The sequence below is a fragment of the Lepidochelys kempii genome, chromosome 5 (genome assembly GCF_965140265.1).
Source record: "Lepidochelys kempii isolate rLepKem1 chromosome 5, rLepKem1.hap2, whole genome shotgun sequence".
In the NCBI taxonomy this organism is placed as follows: domain Eukaryota; kingdom Metazoa; phylum Chordata; order Testudines; family Cheloniidae; genus Lepidochelys; species Lepidochelys kempii.
In genome coordinates this window covers 109,767,753-109,789,179 of record NC_133260.1, presented here as the reverse complement: position 1 = coordinate 109,789,179, position 21,427 = coordinate 109,767,753, and the positions used below count along the sequence as shown (strand labels likewise).

At 37.6% G+C, this 21,427-nt stretch overlaps 1 protein-coding gene across 8 annotated transcripts in view; it reads left to right on the top strand.

Annotated features, from left to right (window-relative positions):
* Nucleotides 1-21,427, top strand: part of TTC39B (tetratricopeptide repeat domain 39B) — a 183,368-nt gene that overhangs the window by 147,154 nt on the left and 14,787 nt on the right. For 7 of the 8 annotated variants that reach the window (XM_073345444.1, XM_073345443.1, XM_073345448.1 and 4 more), the window contains 10 exons: nt 1,173-1,237; nt 1,389-1,494; nt 2,969-3,034; nt 4,940-5,048; nt 7,120-7,187; nt 7,282-7,341; nt 8,274-8,435; nt 9,590-9,681; nt 10,350-10,470; nt 11,450-11,561. In XM_073345444.1, coding sequence (XP_073201545.1) covers nt 1,173-1,237; nt 1,389-1,494; nt 2,969-3,034; nt 4,940-5,048; nt 7,120-7,187; nt 7,282-7,341; nt 8,274-8,435; nt 9,590-9,681; nt 10,350-10,470; nt 11,450-11,561 — 961 coding nt within the window. The remainder of the gene's footprint in view (nt 1-1,172; nt 1,238-1,388; nt 1,495-2,968; nt 3,035-4,939; nt 5,049-7,119; nt 7,188-7,281; nt 7,342-8,273; nt 8,436-9,589; nt 9,682-10,349; nt 10,471-11,449; nt 11,562-21,427) is intronic. The other variant, XM_073345447.1, reaches the window with a different exon arrangement.

Below are 21,427 nucleotides of genomic sequence, written 5' to 3'. Positions count from 1 at the left end.
TCCTAGTAAAATGATGAGAAAATAATAAGGGAGAGGTTGTAAATACCTTCTTTTTACTATTTTGAATATATTTGGGTGTGGGTAGATGCATCTCTCTCTCTCTCTTTTTTTTTTAAACGTCATCGGGTTCCATTTGGACCCCTAGCCCTTCTCCGAAAGCTCAGCAGCTATTTCAGAAGCAATTTTTTCACCCAGAAGCCAACATTAATTAGCTTTGTTTAATATAAATTAGTTTGTACTAATATAGTTTTTGCACTAGAAAATGAGTTAAGTTGGCTGAAAGGGCCACACATTTAAGGGGAGGGAGCGATTTAAAATTCTCACATTTTCTCCATTAGCCTATTTGCCCCATTTCCCCCAACTCCAATGGGATTACTGTTAGCAGGCTCAAGGTCTTAAAATAAATATTAATTAAGGAGAAAAAGATAAAACTAAACCAAAACACCCAGCAACCCATCAGTGGATTTAACTGAAGAGTGAAACTTAAAAAGCTAAATGAGTTTGGATGTTAAGCCTTTATAGAATGAAATTTTTCTGTGGGAAAATTCAAAATAAAGAGTAGGTATAGTTACATTTCTACAGAAAGTAACATATAATGTTTTGGGAAATATCTATTGTTTGCTGTCCTACAGCAACCCAAGGCAAGTTGGAGTTGCTACTGATCAGCCCGTGGAATTCATCTGGTTGGGGACGCTTTGGGATCTCCTCTGTATTGTTCTCTGCTCATGTATACATATTTTAGAGCGCACACTTTAGAAACTCTTTCTAAAAAGTTCCTGTAGCACCATCTGGTGGAGAATTTCTTATTTCAGGCAATATGTTGCTGAAGTGCTTTCTTCTCTCTTAGCCCTATTTTTTGTTGATTTTCACTTCTTTTTAACTTGTTTTTTATTTAAAGCATGTCATTCAAAATACACAGAAAAATGTCTCCTGGACAATTCAGCATATACTGTGTAATCATTTGTAAGACTAAAGTTAATTACTGAAAAATGTTTTTTTGTTTTTTAAATTTTATATATTTATTATTTATTTTTATATATTTATTATTATCTTTATTAGTTGTCAAAAGAAAGATTTAGTTAAAAGGAAACAATTTCTTAGAAATATGTTGTGTACAACTTCATAATGGAAAACAAATTGCACATTTTGCACACACAAATTGTTTTTTCCAGGATGAAAATATGATCAACTTTATCAAAGGTGGCCTCAAAATTAGGACAAGTTATCAAATATACAAGTAAGTTGTTACAATACGTGTGGTCACATTTAGCCCTGGGGTAAGCAGGTGCAATTTCATTAGTGCCATATTCTTTTTAAAAAATTACATTGGTCTAATTTTTGTTGTCATCACCTCTCACTTGTATTTTCTTTTTCTTCTCTGAATTAAGAGAATGCCATCAGGTGCTACAGATGACTCAGGGCAATAAAAAAAAAAATGAAACCTACCATCAGTTTGAAGGAGGAGTAAAACTTGGAATAGGAGCATTCAATTTGGTATGTTTTTAGAATTTGAAACTGTAAAAAGACCATTAGGTAGAATCTAATTTACTGGAGTTTATGTGGACATAATGTTCTATATTAGGTTACTTACTTTGCGGAAATGAAAGTTTAGTCTAAAGTGCCATCACTTTATAAATGAGACAGTCTTGTAGTGCAGAGTGGGTGGATTTTGCAGGCTCATGTGGTGACCTTGTAGAACCTTTATTCAAAGTGGCAGTAGTAGGTGGTGACTTCTTCTTGCATGCCTGCTATTTTTTTACAACTTCCTAACCTATTTTAAAAAAAACATATTGAACATAGAAACTCCGGTGTCTGCATTGTGTGCTGAAGCTACTGTTAAAGAAAAAATACTGTTTCTGACAATATATAAAAGCAATATACTGCAGCCATCACTAGATAAGCTAATATGGACATCTGTATTTTAATATTTTTATTGTTGTATCCTGTCCTTAGATGCCCTCCTTTTGAGTTAAGCAGTGATCACAATGGTCCCTTCTGGCCTTACAATCTATAAATCTAGGTGTCTGCACTAGTAATTTATTTCAAATGTCTGATCATTGCATTACCACTCATGGTAATAACAGTGAGAGTACTAATGTAGACTAGTTGCTCTCATGTTAATCACTATGTCATTTAATGCTATTTAAAGCAGGACTAGACAATATAGTCCTAAAATACAAGAAACCAGTGGCAGCCTGATTATACTAGCATTCCTTGTTGCTACCATCAGTGGAGGTTCCCCAGTAGGAAATTTGAAGGGGAAAAAAAAGTCTTATCTAGACAAACAGACCAATTATAAACTAAACTAAACTGAACTGATCCTCTCCAACACTGGTCATCAACCAGACCTTCCTTTTGATATGTTTATTAAAAAGTTGTTTGCTAACCTTAAAAGTTTTCCATTGTATTCCATGTGGGGCAAAGATGGACAACTAGTTCCATCCTTACAAAATAGGCACAATGAGAACTTTCCAAGGTGACAGTGTTAAATTATCTGATTGGAAATGCTAAAAATGTTTTTTAAAGGAGGAATGAAAAAAAAGACTATTTAGATGCTGGTGCTACCACAATAGAAAGAATAATATAGGCACTATAGTCAATATTAAAATATTTCACCCTCACCCAAATTAACCCACAATTTATTGACATTGCAAATCAGCCTGAAATAAGAAGTCATCATCTTGAGAAAGCACGGTGTGGTGTGGTCTTGTGGCTTCCATGATGCAAGACCAAGTGGGAGCTGAAATGGTGTCACACATGTAAAGTGGTTGCACAATGCCTGATCATGCATGTGTACTTCAAGATTTTTTTAAAAGTGTATTTATATTTGTATTTTGATATTTTTCACGCTGTTGAAATGGTTGTGGATTTATAGCAGTTTTTAGAATTTGTTTTCTTTTTAATATTGCACATAAGGTTTGTATATTTGATTAAACTCTCATTTTTTTCTCTTTGTTTGATATTGCAGATGCTGTCCCTTTTACCAGGAAGGATTCTCCGACTTCTGGAATTTATTGGGTTTTCTGGCAATAGGGTATTAAATTTGATTTTAAAATGTTAGTGCTTTCTCTGGTGGAGTGTGGAAGGATTTAATTTTAAATGTGTAAAGTGAAAGGTACGGTACATTTAAGTCAGCTTTTTTACGTTTGGTCTTTTAAATGCCCATCAAAAATATTAATGATAGGTAAAAATTGTTCCTTTAGGTACACACTGAACAAATGATGGTGCATAAATTCCACCACTCCAGGACTAGCCCTGGGAGACGTTGCCTTTGAGGCACAGTTTCCTTCCTACTTCCCCATTGCCTCAAGGAGAGGGTAGTAATTTTCTGCTGGCCTAAACTAGCAGCAAATTCCTACATCTTCCCCACCAGCCATTAGAAGTGTAGCCCAGGCCCTGTCTATTTCCCATCCCTCTTGCTCTGGGAGGAAAGATTTGTGAGTGCACAGCTCTACCTTACTCATGTGTGCCCAATCCCAAGAGTATGGGGCCTACTCAGAGGCATAAGGAAGGTTCTTACTCCTTTCCCCCCATGTGGGAGAGTACTCCAAGTCATCATCTAGCCCTTTATGTACGTATCCTCTCCTCATGTACATTCCTTTTAAAACTCCCTTCTGCCTTGCTACCTACAAGAAATGGGTTAAATAAACAATATAAAAAATATCAGGTAGCTAAATTTTGAAATGTGCATGGGACACAGCTGAGTCACTGTAGGATTGTATTACTGTTACCTTTCCCACAGCTATTGCTTGTGATATGTAAAATGAGAATGTAAGCTATTCATGACTGGTAATTGGTTTTTACAACAACAGATAAAAAGACAAAGTACACCCTAGGGTCCTATCAGAATAATATTAATTAATTAATTAATTGATAATCCAGAAGGAATCAAAGCTGAAACCTTTTGAGATATTATCATCACAACTTGTTAAGCTACAGAACAAATTTAGGCACTGTACCAAGCATCTAAACATTAGATGTTTAGAACTCCTTTTAAACGAACACCAGTTCAAAAAGCAAAATTGTTAAAATCAAATTTGTGCACACGGATGCTGGATTTCATATTCTAAGAGCCCTTTATTGTATGGAAAAGCCCTGAGCTAGCCTGACTGCTCCTAAAGAGAGTTGAGCAGGCATGGAATGGGCAGGGAGCAGCTGCTCAGACTCTTTACAGTCAGAACCATGTAAACTGCGGGTGGGGCAGAGACTTTATATAAATGAGCTCCCTACCTCCCTGACAAGGTCTCCATAGATTATAATACTTCTCTTCAGCATTCACAGGACATTGGGAGTTGCTGCAAATGGAGCATAGAAGTGGGGGTGGGGTGTAATCTATTGGGAAAGCAGTTCAGTGAGGGCCTCCCAAAATATTATCTGATGGTGGAAGAGGGTTGAATATTTCAGGGGTCTGTGGAGGAGCTGCTGCAAAAGGGTGGATAGGAGGAGGGTCTCTGCCAAAGTGTGTCAGTGAGAAAGGTGAACATGAGTGGAAGGTTTCTGCCTAGAGGTGAAAAGAGGGAGTATTTCATTGTGTGTGGGATTCCTATCTGAATGCATATGGGCTACAGGTGTGAATGGGAATGTTGGGGGAGGTCCCCAGCCAGTGGATGGGGCCGAGAAAGGAAAAGGACACCAAGGGCTTGATCCTGCAAGGCACTGAGTGCTCTGTTCCCATTCTACTAGTGGATTTAAGCACATTCTTAATTTTAAGAAGGGGACTAGTCCCATTGATTTATCCCATTGTTCCTCCCATTGGGAGAGTGGGTCATTCAGGATTTGTGCCAGGTAATAAATTAAGAGATCAGTATACCTAAAAGGAAAAATGAAATGATTGAAATTTCTGTTGAAATTTGACTGCTTAAAATTATATCATTTTTATTAAATTATCACCTTTAATCTATTTGATAGCTAAATCTCTACATATTTGTGATTTCTATAGAACTTGGGCCTCCATCAGCTGCGGGAAGGTGCCTCCGGTACCAGTTTGAGGGCCATACTATGTACTTTTACCCTGCTGGTATATCATACTTACGTCTCTTTAATCCTTGGTAAGAACTGGAATATAGTTCCTGGATTATGTGACATTGTAAACATATTGTGAAATATTTCATACTCTTTTGTAAATTTTTATTGACTCACTGTTTAGAAAAAAAACTGGAATAATGGGATTATTAAATTTATATTAGGACATTACATAGTTTAATGCTGAAAATATTGAAAATAAGTAGGGGAACAAATGTGTACTACTATATTAAACATTTATTTATCTGCTTGCCTCTTTCTCTGTGTGTGTGTGTACACACACATGTATACATATTTGTGTATATGTGTATACTTTTGTCTGTTTATAGGCCTCCCTATGTTATACCAATAAAATAAAAACCAGCAGGATCTTATTAAAGGGAAAAAGGCAAAATACCACATTTATTGTGAATACAGAAAGAATCATAGTAAGCAGTTAGTTATAGCTATAACATTCCATTCAATCTCAGATTTATTCACACATTCATTCATACAAACACACACACATACACACCCACACACACAGGTTCTGCAAGGTTGTTATCATAGTTACCAGCCTTAGAGTTGCTCATGCCAAGCCACTGGCCAGGTGGCCTGGACATGAGGAGGGAGCAGGGCCTTGTCAGATGCTCATCTGATGCTCCTGGAAGTTGGTTTGCAGAATCAGACCCCAAAGTTCTCACTTTTTAGAGTCTATTTTTATAGGAATTTCTTCCTATGCCAGTCTATGGGAATTGCTTCATCATGCTGTTGCTGAATCAATCAGCAGATAGCACATTCCTGACGGCTCCAAGATGTTATCTTGTTCTTTGGTTCTCCCATCCTTGAGGCTGTTGGGTGGATTCCAGTCTGCCCTCCGGGGGGGGTCGTCTGGTTATTTCCACTTGATGCCTTCTTCAGCCGATGGACACTGGATTCTTAGGCTGGCACCTCCCTGATCATTCAGTTATTATCCACACCAAGCATCCATCCACATACATCCTCTATCTCTATTTTAATCACAATTGTTAATACAACAAAAGGGTGGGGAGTCTCTGGGTGCTGTTTCTGTTGTTAGAGTATTGCTTTGAGTCTCTCTCTCTTGTGAATTGCTTTGAGAATAGACTCTGTCTTAGAATGTACTAACACAGTTAGCAGCTTGCAAGTTTCACACATAGAGGGAGAGAAACAGTACCAAAAACCAAGAGACCTCTTAATTAGTAATACCCTGGAATTTAAACTCTGGGGAATCAAACTCATTTGTGATTTTAATACAGAACTTCTTTAATATGATCCAACATAACCCTAGATCTGAAGGGAAAATACAGGAGGGATGGAGAGAAAGAACCACAAAGATGATTACCTTTTATTTGTATTCGCTCCCCCTGCCCCCCATGAAGTATATCTTCAAGCTCATACCTGTCAAACACACACATTTCACAAAGATTGCTGGGGCATACAAGCCAGATGCTGAACCAAAAGGCAGAGCCTGATGAGACCAGAGACTGGGAATTTGGGACGGTACTCTAGCTAGAAGGTCAGGAATGTATGTGGTATGAAGCCCTTAGAACTTCAGGCTCCTATAAAATTGGTCAGGTCACTTAGGTTTAAAGTCACAATTAGGTTTACCTGTGTTCCCGATGTATATTTGCATCTTTGAACTTGTGAATATTCCTCCCATTTTTCTAGACTTGTCAGGAAATTTAGAAATTTGTCATTTTGCCCCAGTACCATCTGCTGTTGATTATTGAGATGAAAATTAGGAAGTGAGTGGAATGAAGAAGTTTTTCCTAACTTTCTGACAAGATTAAACTAGGATTGTTGTTTGTATTAAAAAAAAAAAAAAGCCCTAATGAAGAAATTCATTTTAAGACAGTTTGTTTGTTTATTCTGCTCCATTTGTACTGGGGACATTTATTACCCTAAAGGTGATTAATGGTTCGAGGATGTGATTTTGTTTTTTAGTGAAACTCAATATAATAAAATAATAATTTCCCCTTTTATATAGCCAAAGACTGTTCACGAATCTTCTAGTCAAACTGTAATGTAATTTGGAGATTAATCTGTAAAAATCTGCTTTGCTCTGGTGAGACTGAGCTTCTTTTGTGATGATTGTAGGTATAGGGGAAGCCAACCTTCAGGAAGCAGAGACTCTTCTTGAACCCTACCTCCAGAAGTTTCCAAATGTGCGTACTCTTGATATATTTTACAAAAACAAGTAATAAATACTCCCATGATTAAAGTAGGGATTATTTATTTGTTTTTTCTTTTCCTCTCAAGGGTTCCATCATTTTGTTTTATGATGCCAGAATAGATATACTGAAAGGAAATTTTGAAAAGGTAATTAATTGTTATTCATTTATTATTAATTTTTTATTATCGTAGTTCTAGATTTGTGTACTGTGTAAGACTTTGGGATAAATTCAGTGCTTGCCTTGCTCAGCTTAGTCGTCCCATTGATTTTAATTGGATAGATCTCTCTGGTTTTCTCTCCATTTGGGTTTGGGAAACGATGGTACAATAGAGTTTATTCCAGCCCTTGAGGTGGAACAGTTTCACAGTCTGGGTGACAGGTTTCAGAGTAGCAGCCATGTTAGTTTGTATCTGTAAAAAGAAAAGGAGTACTTGTGGAACCTTAGGGGCTAACAAATCTATTAGCGCATAAGCTTTCGTGAGCTACAGCTCACTTCATCGGATGCATACAGTGGAAAATATAGTGGGGAGATTTTATATACACAGAGAACATGAAACAATGGATGTTACCATACAGACTGTAACAAGAGTGATCAGGAAAGGTGAGCTATTACCAGCAGGGGTGTGTGTGTGTGTGGGGAACCTTTTATAGTGATAATCAAGGTGGGCCATTTCCAACACTTTACAAGAACAGTAGGAGGAGAAATAAACAAGGGGAAATAGTTTTACTTTGTGTAATGACACATCCACTCCTAGACTTTATTCAAACCTAAGTTAATTGTATCCAGTTTGCAAATTAATTCCAATTCAGCAGTCTCTCGTTGAAGTCTGTTTTTGAAGTTTTTTTGTTGAATAATTGCCACTTTTAGGTCTGTATTCTTTTTACAGTCTGGGTGATGAATGAATTTGCCTTGCCTTTGTGACTTCTCTAGTATCTAGCCCATTTATTTGCCCAAGATGTTGGGGAGAGGATTTGGCTCATTAGTTAGCTAAGTAGCTATAGTTCTCATGTTGTACTGTAATTAGTAAAATTATCATTTCCCTCTGTCATTATTCTATTTTACTGAAATGAACTGTAGGCACAGTCAAAATTTCAAGAATGCGTTGCTGCTCAGCAAGAGTGGAAACAGATTCATCACCTCTGTTATTGGGAACTGATGTGGTGCTACTCATTCCAGCAGAAATGGCTTCAAGCATATCGGTATGCAGACCTGCTCTGCAAAGAGAGCAGGTGGTCTAAGGTAAATGGGCAGGTGGACATTATGATGACATGGCGGTAGCCACTCCGTAGTTAAGGGTGAATTTCAGTTTCCATAATGAGCCCAATTTAAATCCATAAACAAAAGAACATTGGCCTTAAAAATATTAGGTTCAGTGTGTGGCAGAGGTAGACTTTTGCTCTCAAATTTGAAGTAAACTAGTAAACAACGAGTTTGTGAATTTCAACACCATATAAATTGAGATGTTCACCAGAGACCAAAAAAAGAGAGAGGGAAAAACAAAGTTCACTGGATTAATTTAATCAAGATCTAATGTACAAGAACAAAAGTTAGTTGATTAAACTCCTATTTTAAAAGTTACTAAAAAGTTAATCAAATAGTACTATCCAAACAGCTAGTCAGCGTCAATGAGCTTAAAATAAGAAGCTCCAGCACAAAAAAAGAAAAAAAAAGTCTCTTACCCTTTTCCTTGCAAATAGACACCTCAAAATGAAAACCAAAAATGAAGCCAACATTCAGAAAATACTTGAACATACGTCTTTTATTTTTGTCAAAACTGAATACTATCTTCTGCTTGGGGTGTCTGTCTTGCTTTTGCCAAGAAAAATGAAGAGAATACTATATCCAGTTGATACTTAAGTGAAGCTTACAAGTTTCATCCTTTGAAAGTGAATAGGAGACTTATGAATTTCCACAAGTTTCATTGCAAATTCCACTTACTGCTCTTTCCAGTGAAGTTCCTTAGACAGACAACCTGCTTGGATATGGGTTCATGGGAGTATGTTGAGAGATGGGCCTAACAAAATCCTTGAATCAAAACACCCCCAAACTATGGAATAGGCTGGTCTGTCATCTGTGGAGTGAGGCTGTTTTCTTTAATTTATGAGTTTACATAATAAATTTTAATTTACATGTTTGGAAGAAAAAGCTCTCTTAAAATATTTTATTTTAATTTGTCAATATTAATCATTGATGAATTTGTTGAAAATGGAATTTGGTATAAATCAAAAGAAAAAGGAAACCTGCGGCGTGGTGTGTGTGGGTGTGTGTTACAATTGTTCTCTTGCCTCACTGCTGAAGGAAGGATGCCACGCTTGATAAACCAATGCTCTGATCTAATATTGCAAATCATTTCCTAATATAATGTTGGGGTGGGATTTGTTTGTTTTGGGTAGGCAATATATGTATTCCAGAAAGCTGCAATTTTGTGTATGCTTCCAGATGAGGATGTGAAAACAACTGGAGAAGATATTGTATCTTTGTTCAGGTAAACTTTTATATTCTTACTAAACGGGTAGAGCAGCTGGACATATATAGCAACACTGAGTGCCATAGTGTGGTCCCATGTGGATGCTCATTGTTAAGGTGTGGAAGGCCTAGAAAACCAGTGACAAAAGGCTGAAGCTCTGGGCTAATATAGTATGATGGGCTTAATCAGGATTCATTTATTTGGGAAATCAGTTTAACTGGAACACCTTTTGAGGAACTGATTTTTCTCAATCATAGTGAATACGAATGACAGCTGTTTAATTGGGATAATATTAGCAAACATTTAGCCAGCATCTGTTGGTTAAGTGGTGTAAACCTTGGTGTAAAGGTTTATGCTTAAACTTTTAATACAAAAGTTAGCAAATCTAGTGAAAAGAAGTAAAGATCAACTAAAGATTAAATGAAGTGATTATCACTCGTGTTCTTGCATTTTTATTTACATATATTTTATTTTGTTTAATTTATATGTTTTACGACTTTTTTTGGATGTTGCTTTCTAGGTGAGACACTTTTACCATAGTAATCCTGATCATTGGCTGGGAACCACTTGTCAAAGACACGGGAATAGAAACTACTTCATGTGTTGAATTGGAGTGTTTCTATTTTATAAATAGAGAAACATGTTATAATTATTACTTTGTTTGTTATCTATTTTTCCCCATACAGACAAGTGGATGGTCTAAGACAAAGAATTGCAGGAAAATCTATCCCAACAGAAAAGTTAGCAGTGAGGAAAGCTCGACGCTATACTGGTGCTCAGCCGGTGAAGCTCATATTACCTGCCCTGGTATTGAAAGCTGCCTTCTTTCAGTTTGGTTTAAATAACAGAATAAGTACTTATATCAAATAGGAAAAAGAACAAACTTTCAGGGAAAGTGTTGTTTTTCAGTGTTGTTAAAATTCTGGTTACCTTTTCTCTTGAGAACCTTTGGCACCATCATCATATGGAGAAAGGATTTCACATTTGGCTGTGGGGGTGGCCATTGCCATCCATGTGAAAATCCACCAAAAACTGGCCAAATTATAAACCTTTGAAAAATCTCAGTTCAAATATGTTCAGTAGTGACTTCTTAGAATTCAGCATCTAAAACCTCTGAAGATTCCACCCTAACTGGGCACACTCTAGTCCCTCACAACTTCCATGTCTGACTGGACTGAGCATGTTCCATCCCCACATAACTGCTCCAGGCTGGTCACTGGAACTGAGAGCACAGACAGTCGCTCTCAGCGACCCTCTGCTAGCACACACTCACTGTGGATGAGGAAGCTGACTGATTCAAATACAGAGGGAACAAGAGCCAAATTGAGGGGAAATCTGCATGGTGAATCTACGGGTTCTGACACTGCTGATGAATCATCTGGGTGTTCATATGATCCCAAATGATGGAATTTCTGGGTTTTTAGTTTTCCTTTTAAAAAAAAAATCTAGGGAACAACACACACAAACTGTGTTAACATTGTTAAGGTTGCAATGTCAAGCACTCATAACTTAGGAACTGCCAGAATTAAGGTTGCCTGTGCAACCTTGATTTGCCTCTCTTGTGTGTATGTGTTATGATAAAGTCTTTAATTACATGATCATATACTATTTTTTCCATATTTACGATGTGTCCAGGCAACCTTAATTCTGGCACTTATTAACTTTACAATTATATATATAGTGTGGGCATGTGTGCTGAAAAAGACATCATTAGCAGCCATCCAAATTATACTGTTGGCTAAATGTAGATATTGATCCAAGGGATTGTTCTTGTTTCTTTTGTCAGGAAATGATGTATGTCTGGAATGGATTTGCAATTGTAGGCAAAAGGGCTGACCTCACAGAAAGTTTACTGATAACAATTGAGAAAGAAGAAACTGCTTTACAGAATCAAACTAGTAAGTAGTCATTTAGGGTAAGAAAGTAAAAAGCTATTCAGAAACCTTGTCAGTTAAGTTTTTTGTACCATGTTCATGTGTCTTGCAAGGAAAGAACTGGCTCTGGATATAAACTCCCCGGCTGATCTCATGGAATGTAATATTTGCTGTAATTATGGTTCACAGTAGTATCTTTACTTACTGGTACTTCTAAAATGTCTTTCAAAATCAGGTTTCAGAGTAACAGCCGTGTTAGTCTGTATTCGCAAAAAGAAAAGGAATACTTGTGGCACCTTAGAGACTAACCAATTTATTTGAGCATGAGCTTTCGTGAGCTACAGCTCACTTCATCAGATGCATGCCGTGGAAACTGCACCAGACTTTATAACATTCATAAACCAGTCGGAGAACACTTCAATCTCTCTGGTCACGCAATCACAGACATGAAGGTCGCTATCTTAAAACAAAAAAACTTCAAATCCAGACTCCAGTGAGAAACTGCTGAATTGGAATTCATTTGCAAATTGGATACTATTAATTTAGGCTTAAATAGAGACTGGGAGTGGCTAAGTCATTATGCAAGGTAGCCTATTTCCTCTTGTTTTTTCCTACCCCCCCCCACCCCCCAGATGTTCTGGTTTAACTTGGATTTAAACTTGGAGAGTGGTCAGTTTGGATGAGCTATTACCAGCAGGAGAGTGAGTTTGTGTGTGTATGGGGGTGGGGGGGATGTGAGAAAACCTGGATTTGTGCTGGAAATGGCCCACCTTAATTATGCACATTGTAGGGAGAATGGTCACTTTGGATGAGCTATTACCAGCAGGATAGTGAGTTTGTGTGTGTGGTTTTTGGGAGGGGGGTGAGGGGGTGAGAGAACCTGGATTTGTGCAGGAAATGGCCCAACTTTATTATCATGCACATTGTGTAAAGAGTTGTCACTTTGGATGGGCTATCACCAGCAGGAGAGTGAATTTGTGTGGGGGGGTGGAGGGTGAGAAAACCTGGATTTGTGCTGGAAATGGCCCACCTGATGATCACTTTAGATAAGCTATTACCAGCTGGACAATGGGGTGGGAGGAGGTATTTTTTCATATTCTCTGTGTATATATAAAGTCTGGTGCAGTTTCCACGGCATGCATCTGATGAAGTGAGCTGTAGCTCACGAAAGCTCATGCTCAAATAAATTGGTTAGTCTCTAAGGTGCCACAAGTACTCCTTTTCTTTTTTCAAAATCAGGTTGACTCCAAAAGGAGAGCATGGAAAACCGAGGAACTTGGGTATATTTTGGCAAGATGATGTTGGGTCTCAGAGAGAGAATTCTATCTCTGAGGAGTGATCTCTAGAAAAGGAACCAAATTGATCTTCCTGGAAAAGTCTGAAAATATTTAACTCATATTCAAGACATTCTTCCATAGTGTAACTGCATTGTGGAGGACACTGATGGATGATGAGTGGAACTTGACTAATAGTAAATGACATGGCAGTATCAATGGAGTCACCTGCCACACCCACAAGAAAGCTAAAAATAGTAGTATTGCAATGAGTACTAAAAGACAATAAAATTTAGCTATTGACTGTAGAGAGAGTTTGTGGCTCTTGGAAGTGTGAATATTCAAAATAAATACTTTCAGACTCAAACAGCTGGTTCATAAATTAATAATAATTATATAAGATGAAAAGAAAGGCATATAAAAATAACACATGCACTTCAAAAGCTAATGGCTGTATTCACTTTCCCTGACTCATGTTTTCTCCGATGGACACTTTTGCCTGTTAGGCAAGCAACACAGCTTCACCCATTGCTGTTTTGCCTCAGCAGTACACCTTTCTACTGAGTTCTAGTATTAAAATGAATTGTATGGAGAATATAAGTACCCCACATCAGTTTTCTCATGAACCTTAGCTACTCAAACAAATAAAAAGTTTGTTTATTTCTTCATTAATGTTCTATTTTAAAAAACCCTTGTTTAACACCAATATTTTAACCACACTTTTTCCAGTCATTTATAATAGAAATCCCCCATCCACCCCCAGATAAAAATGTCTGTGATTAAATAATATATCATTAGTTAATGTGTGCACAGTGTTTTGAAAATACAAAGCACTATAGATGTGCTAACTAATAATATTATTAGACATAGGGTCACAAAGTTTGTACCTGAACCGTAAAACCCTCAAGAGTTCAGAGGTGTTCAGGATCCTCAGTTATCGTATAAGCCCATTCTAATTGCTGCTAGTAATAAAATCCCCTACATTTAAAAAAAATAATGCCAAAATACCTCCACCTTAAGGTATAAAATTTCAGCCAGGCCAAGGCTTTAGTAAAGCAGCCAAAAGCATTGAAGCCCCAACCTGGAGAAGCTAACCTGTAGAACTATAAACAGTCCTTTGAACTCTGGGCTACAGGTAATAGCCAGGGAGAGATGGCAAAACAGTCTGAAAGCAGGAAATGGAAGGAATGTAATATCCTGGGTAGTAAAGAAAACCAAAGAGGTAAGTGGACAGCATGTGAACCCAAATTCTAATTATACTCTAAATAATGGTATCAATAATTACACCACCTGTTCCTATGAGATTTTAATCCCTAATGAATAGAGAAAAGACACCCAAACAAAAATCCATCTACAACAGGTCAGAAATCAATATTAAAGGCAAGTCCACTATCCCATCTCTAAATACTTCTCTTTCAGACAAAGCAAACCCAAACATGCCTCTCTCTCACTGAGTTTAACCAAAGTAAAGCATTGACTTTCTGCCTGAGAATTGATTTTTTTTCTAGTTTCCGTCCCTAAATATCATACTGTATTTTCAACAAAATAACTCTAATGCAGTGGAGGAAGTACCCATCACCATGGTTGCAAATCTGAAGGTTGAAGGCAATTTGGGTGACAGTGATCATGAAATTATAGATTAAATGATTCTAAGGAAAGGAAGAAGTGAGAGTAACAGAATAAGGGCAATAGACTTCAAAAAGCAGACTTTAACAAACTCAGAGAAGTGTTACATAAGTCCCCTGGGAAGAAAATGTAAGGGATAAAGGAGTTCAGAACAGCTGGCAGTTTCTAGAGGAGACCATATTAAATGTACAAGTGCAGACTCTCCTAATGTGAAGGAAAAATAGGAAGAATATGGTTCCAACAGGAGCTCTTTAACGAAGTGAAAATCAAAAAGGAATCCCACAAAAAGTGGAAACATGAACAAATTGCTAAAGAAGAGTACAAATGAATAGCACAAGTATGTACGGACAAAATCAGAAAGACGAAGTCACAAAATGAGTTATACCTAGCAATATACCTAGCAAGGGACATAAAATGCAATAAGAAGAGGCTATTTAAATACATTAAGAGCAAGAGAAAGACACGGGAAAATGTACATCTTCTAGTGGGGAAGGAGAGATAATAACTAATGATCTGTAAGGCTGAGGTGCTTAATGCCTATTTTGCTTGAGTCTTTTCTAAAAGAGTTAATGGGTACCAGATATTCAACACAATTAGTATTAACAGCAAGGGGAAGGAATGCAAGCCAAAATAGGGAAAGAAGAGGATAAAGAATATTTAGATAAGTTAGATGTATTCAAATAGGTAGGGCCTGATGAAATTCATCTTAGGGTACGTAAGGAACTAGCTGAAGCAATCTCAGCACCATTAGCAATTATCTTTGAGAACTCATGGAGAACAGGTGAGGTCCCAGAGGACTAGAGAAGGGCAAACTTAGTACCTATCTTTAAAAAGGGGAACAAGAGGACCTGGAGAATTATAGAACAGTCAGTCTAACTTTGATACCTAGAAAGATACTGGAACAAATTATTAAACTTTAAATGTGTAAGCACCTAGAGGATAATAGGGCTATAAAGAATAGCTAGCATGCATTCCTCAAGAGCAAATCATGCCCAACCCAACCTAATTTCTTCTTTGATAGGGTTAAAGATATGGGGGAAGCAGTAGACATGATATATCTTCATTTTAGTAGGCCTTTTCTTGCAGTCCCACATGACATTCTCTTAAGCAAATTAGGAAAATGTGGTCTAGATGAAATTACTGTAAGATGGGTGCAAAACTTGTTGAAAGGCTCTACTGAAAGAATAGTTATCAATGGTTTGCTGTCAAACTGGGAGGATGTATGTAGTGGGGTCCCACAAGGGTCAGTCCTGTGTCCGGTTGTATTCTATATTTTCATCAATGACTTGGATAATGGAGTGGAGAGTATGCTTATAAAAATTTGCAGATGACACCAAGGTGGGACTGGTTGCAAGCACTTTGGAGGACAGTATTAGAATTCAAAATGACCTTGACAAATTGGGAAGCTTGTCTGAAATCAACAAGGTGAAAGTCAATAAAGACAAATTCAAAGTATTACACTTAGGAAGGAAAAATGAAATGCACAACTACAAAATATGGAATAACTGGCTAAGTGGTAGTACTGCTGAAAAGGATCTTGGCAGTTTAGTGGATCACAATCTGAATGAGTCAACAGTGTGATGCAATTGCAAAAAAAGCCTAATGTCATTCTAGGGTGCATTTACTGGAGTGTAGTATGTAAGACACAGGAGGTAATTGTTCTGCTCTACTTGGCACTGTTGAGGCCTCCGCTGGAGTACTGTGTCCTATTCTGGGCACCATGCTTTAGGAAAGATGTGTATAAATTGGAGAGAGGCCAGAGGAGAGCAATAAAAATAATAAAAGGTTTAGAAAACCTGATCTGTGGGGAAAGGTTAAAAAAACTGGGCATGTTTAGTCTGGAGAAAAGAAGACAAAGGGGGGACCTAATAACAATCTTCAAATAAGTTAGGAGCTGATTTAAAGAGGACTGTGATCTATTGTTTTCCATGTCCACTGACAGTAGGACAAGAAGTAATGGGCTTAAACTGCAGCAAGGGAAATTTAGGTTATTTATTAGGAAAATCTTTCTAACTATAAGCATAGTTAAGCACTGAAATAGGCTTCCAGGGGAGGTTCCAGGTTTAAGAAAAGGTTGGACAGACATCTGTCAGGGATGGTCTACAATAGAGAGACAAGGTGCAGGACGAAATATCTTTTATTGGACCAACTTCTGCTGGTGAGAGAGACAAGTTTTCAAGCTTACAAAGCTCTTCTTCTGGTCTGGGAAACATACTCAGAGAATCACAGCTAAATGCAAGGTGGACCAGATCGTAGCACATATTTCAAGGGATCATTCAAGATGAAGTGGCTGTTAACACCCCTCCAGTCACAGCGGGGAAAGGCAGCTGGGGTTGTTGTTAGTGAGTTATAGATTGTTGTATTAACTCATAAATCCAGTGTCTTTCTGCAGTCCATGATTTTTAGTGTCTAATAAAGTTATGAATTTAAGCTCACAGGCTTGTCTTTTGAAAGTGTTGTACAGATTTCCTTTGGGGATGAGGACTGATATAGAGTTATTGCTTAGTGAAAAGTGTTCACCCACAGGTGATGAGCCTGTGAGCTTAAATTAATAACTTTGCTAGACATTAAAAATTATGGACTGAACAGAGACACTGGATTTATGGTTTATGACTGGAGGGGTGTTAACGGGCCACTTCACCTTGAAGCGTCCCTTGAAATACATGTTAACTTCTGCCAAACGATCTGTTCCATCTTGTATTTTGGTATGGCACTCTGGGTACAATTCCCAGACCTGAAGAAGAGCTCTGTGTAAGCTCAAGCACTTCTCTCTCTCAGAAGTTGGTCCAATAAAAGATATTACCTCACCCACCTTGTCTCTTTTTAATATCTGGGACTAATGCAACTACAACAACACTGCATACAGCAAGGAATGGTCTAGGCTTTCTTGGTCCTGCCTCAGCACAAGGGGCTGGACAGGATGACTTCTCAAAGTCCCTTTCAGCTCTACTTTTCTATGATCCTGTGCTCTGTTTTTTTCTTTTACTGACATAAACCCCTAAAATTTGGAATTCTACCATAAACCTTACGGATTTAGCATGGCAAATATGAAACTATAATTTTATTTTTTTGCTTCCCCAAAGTCTTTCAGAGTTATGACTCAAGAGTCTCCAGTTATGACTTGCCCACATTTGAAATGTAGACTGTATGTTAGTGTATAAAGGGACCTTGTCACCTAGAAATGGACAATTAAAGATTTAAAAGAAATTTCAAGTCTTACACCTGTCCTTGAGTCCTCCTGCCAATTTCTGTGGTTTTTCAGTTGCATCTTACTATTTTAAAATGTCTTTCTCTCCCTGAGCTGAGGTGTTCCTTCTCTGTGTTGAGCCTTCTCTCCAGGTAAACTGCCTCCTGTATTGCTTACTTTATAACATTATGCCTCAGTCTCTTCTCTTTCTCCTGGAAGCACTTAGCATGACACCCTTTACCCATTGTCTTGGCTCAGCCTAGGATGTTATCTATGAAGTAAGAGTTGTGTAGGTGAAAGGCAAGGGCTGGCATCCAGCTCTCAGCAGGGCTCTGACCAGTGAAGGATGGGGTGAAGGACAAGCAGGCAAATCACACAGATAGCCTGGATTGTTTTATATGTATAGTCACCTGAATCATTCAGTGGGTAATAGAACCCTCTGCATATTGTAGACAAATGCGATACTTTCCATAAATCTGCTAGTGTGACATGAAAGTTCATAATTTGTAACCATTAGGAAATTAATATAGCTATTAAATGTATATAATTTAAAGATTAAAAACATGCTTAGTAAGTTTCAACAATAAAATCTAGTAAATATAGTTTTTTGACTTGACTACACCCAGTCTGAATGTGGCCCACTGTTACGCCTTCATCCATTGTCAAAACGTTCATCTTCTACCAATTCAGTCTCGTACCACTCAGATCTTAAGTGATTTATTTACTGTTGCATGCCACTTTACAACCAAAATGCAAATACATTTAAGACAGACATTTGCAGATAAAATGATGTTAATATGATGAGTTCTTTTGTACAATCTTTTTGTTCACTATCCAGACCTGGACACTAAGCTATAAGACCAGATGTGTCCCTCATAATCAGTTGAATTAGAGAACGTGTCTCTTGAAAAGAAAAGCATATGGTCTGTCAGAGTACTTTGTTTCATATCATATATAAAAGTTTTATTTGGATATTTGTATGCAGTTCTGTTTGCACAACGAAACTTTACTAAAATTCATAGGAAGGAGCAGACAGAGAAAAAGAAAATATAATTTCTGAAGTTGTGAAATGGCTTGCAGAGACATTCTACCAATCCACCATCATTCCCATGTATTCTTTCCCAAATGAAAATAATGTATTCATAATTTAAAAGAAAATCTGAAATATTTTGGGTGATGGTCTTGCAGCTTTATTATATACTCAGAATAGAATTCACATAGATACAGCCAGACTGCAAGAAGGTTCTGTCTTCCATTTATTGCCATACTGTCGGTATTAACTTAATGTAATCTTTAAGTGATATTATAATGGTAGCACTTTGACTTACTAGTTTTTATCTCTGGGAGGAAATTTCAGGAACAGAGCAGTTGAAATAAAGACAGTGAAGACTGACAGCAGTCAGTATCTGCCCCCAGCAACTGCAAGAAATCAGTCCCTGTAGGAGACATTGACCTGATTTTGACATTTGATCACTGCTCAGTTTTTCAAAGGAATGCAAAATAGCCAACTCACCTCACCATACCTACATGTACCTGCTAGTGAAAAACATGGACTTTTGCATCATTATATAAAGGAATCAAAACTAATATTTAAAAGCAGACAAAAAATCTTACAGTGCAAAATATTTTATTTCAAGTTGCTTTTGTCTTCCATGTTTTCAGAACTGTTTGTATAGTTTTATTTGGCAGACCATTTTTAAAAAATTGATGTAACCTCAGAGAATTGGTAATTATTTGTAAACAAGATGATCTGAAAGGAGTGTGTTTTGTCTCCTGAATTATTGATGTATGTGCAGCCATCTGTTTGTCCATATGTGTGTTTTCTTTCCTTTTCTTCACTGCAGCCAACAAATATTATAAGCCAAGGCAACAAGAAAGGGGACTGCACTTGTTATTACTTTACTTATGAAACACTTCACAAAACTCCTTCATGTGATGTCTTTGGTCCTGTTGCACAGATGCTGCGTCTGCATAAATCTTCTTTGTTAAATTTACTCGCTGTTGGAGTTCTGCTAATGCAGCTCCTCCAGTGGTGGTAATGGTGGGAGCACTAATAATGGCTTCCATCATTTTAACTACCATATCTTGTCACCCTGCTTAGAATTCTAGAGGAGCGGATAGTAAAAACAATGGCAGCCAATATACACAAACACTCCTGTTGTTGGCTCTGGTAGAGTTGCACCAATAGTTTGGAATGGTGAGAGATTTTAAGAAAAAACGTATCCACGTGGTGAATTACTGCGCAGCAAGCCAGGGTGTGAATCTACTGGACACACAGTACCAATTCATGTGGACCCAGCTACAGCACAGTGAATGTCCTGGAGTGTGGGTTAGCATAGCATGCTGAGCTTTGAAGTAGTAGTATGTTACATTTTTTCACCAAAAAGGTTAATAGCAATTGGACATCTAACATAGTGAATGCCAGTGAAAATGACATAGGATAAGAGGCTAAAATAGGAAAAGAACAAGCTAAAAATTACTTAGACAAGTTATATGTCTTCAAGTCACCAGGGCCTGATTAAATACATCCTAGAATACTCAAGAAGTTGACCGAGACGATATCTGAGCCATTAGCAATTATCTTTGAAAGTCATGGAAGATGGGAGAGATTCCAGAGGACTAGAAATGGGTAAATATAGTGCCAATCTATAAAAACGGGAAATGAGGACAACTTGGGGAATTACAGACCCGTCATCTTAACTTCAGTACCCAGAAAGATAGTGGAGCAAATAATTAAGCAATCAGTTTGGAAACACCTGGAAGATATTAAGGTGATAAGTAACAGTCAACATGGATTTGTCAAGAACAAATCATGACAAACCAACCTAATAGCTTTCTTTGATAGGGAAACAAGCCTTATGGAGAGGAAGGAAGTGGTAGATGTGGTATATCTTGACTTTAGTAAGGCTTTTGATACTGTCTCACATGACCTTTTCATAAACAAACTAAGGAAATACAACCTTAGATGGAACTACTATAAGGTGGGTGCATAACTGGCTGGAAAACCATTCTCTCAGTGTAGTAATCAGTGGTTCACAGTCAAGCTGGAAAGGTATATCTAATATGGTCTCACAGGGATCAGTTCTGGGTCTGGTTCTGTTCAATATCTTCATCAGTGATTTCGATAATGGCATAAAGAGTACACTTATAAAGTTAGCAGACGATACCAAGCTGGGAGGAATTGCAGGTGCTTTGGAGGATAAGATTAAAATTTAAAATGATCCGGACAAACTGGAGAAATGGTCTGAAGTAAATGGAATGAAATTCAATAAGGACAAATGCAAAGTACTCCACTTAGGAAGGAACAATTAATTGCACACATACAAAATGGGATATGACTGCCTAAGAAAGAGTACTGCAGAAAGGGATCTGGGGGTCATAGTGGACCACAAGCTAAATATGAGTCAACAGTGTAACACTGTTGCAAAAAACCCAAAACATTCTGGGATGTATTAGCAGGAGTATTGTAAGCAAGATACAAGAAGGAATTCTTCCTCTCTACTCTGTGCTGATTAGGCGTCAAATGGAGTATTGTGTCCAGTTCTAGGCGCCACATTTCAGGAAAGATGTGGACAAATTGGAGAAGGTCCAGAGAAGAGCAACAAAATGATTAAAGGTCTAGAAAACATAACCTATGAGGGAAGATTGAAACAATTGGGTTTTTTTTAGTCTGGAGAAGAGAAGACCGAGGAGGGACATGCTAACAGTTTTCAAATACATAAAAGGTTGTTACAAGGAGGGGGAGAAAAATTGTTCTCCTTAACCTCTGAGGATAGGACAAGAAGTAATGGGCTTAAATTGCA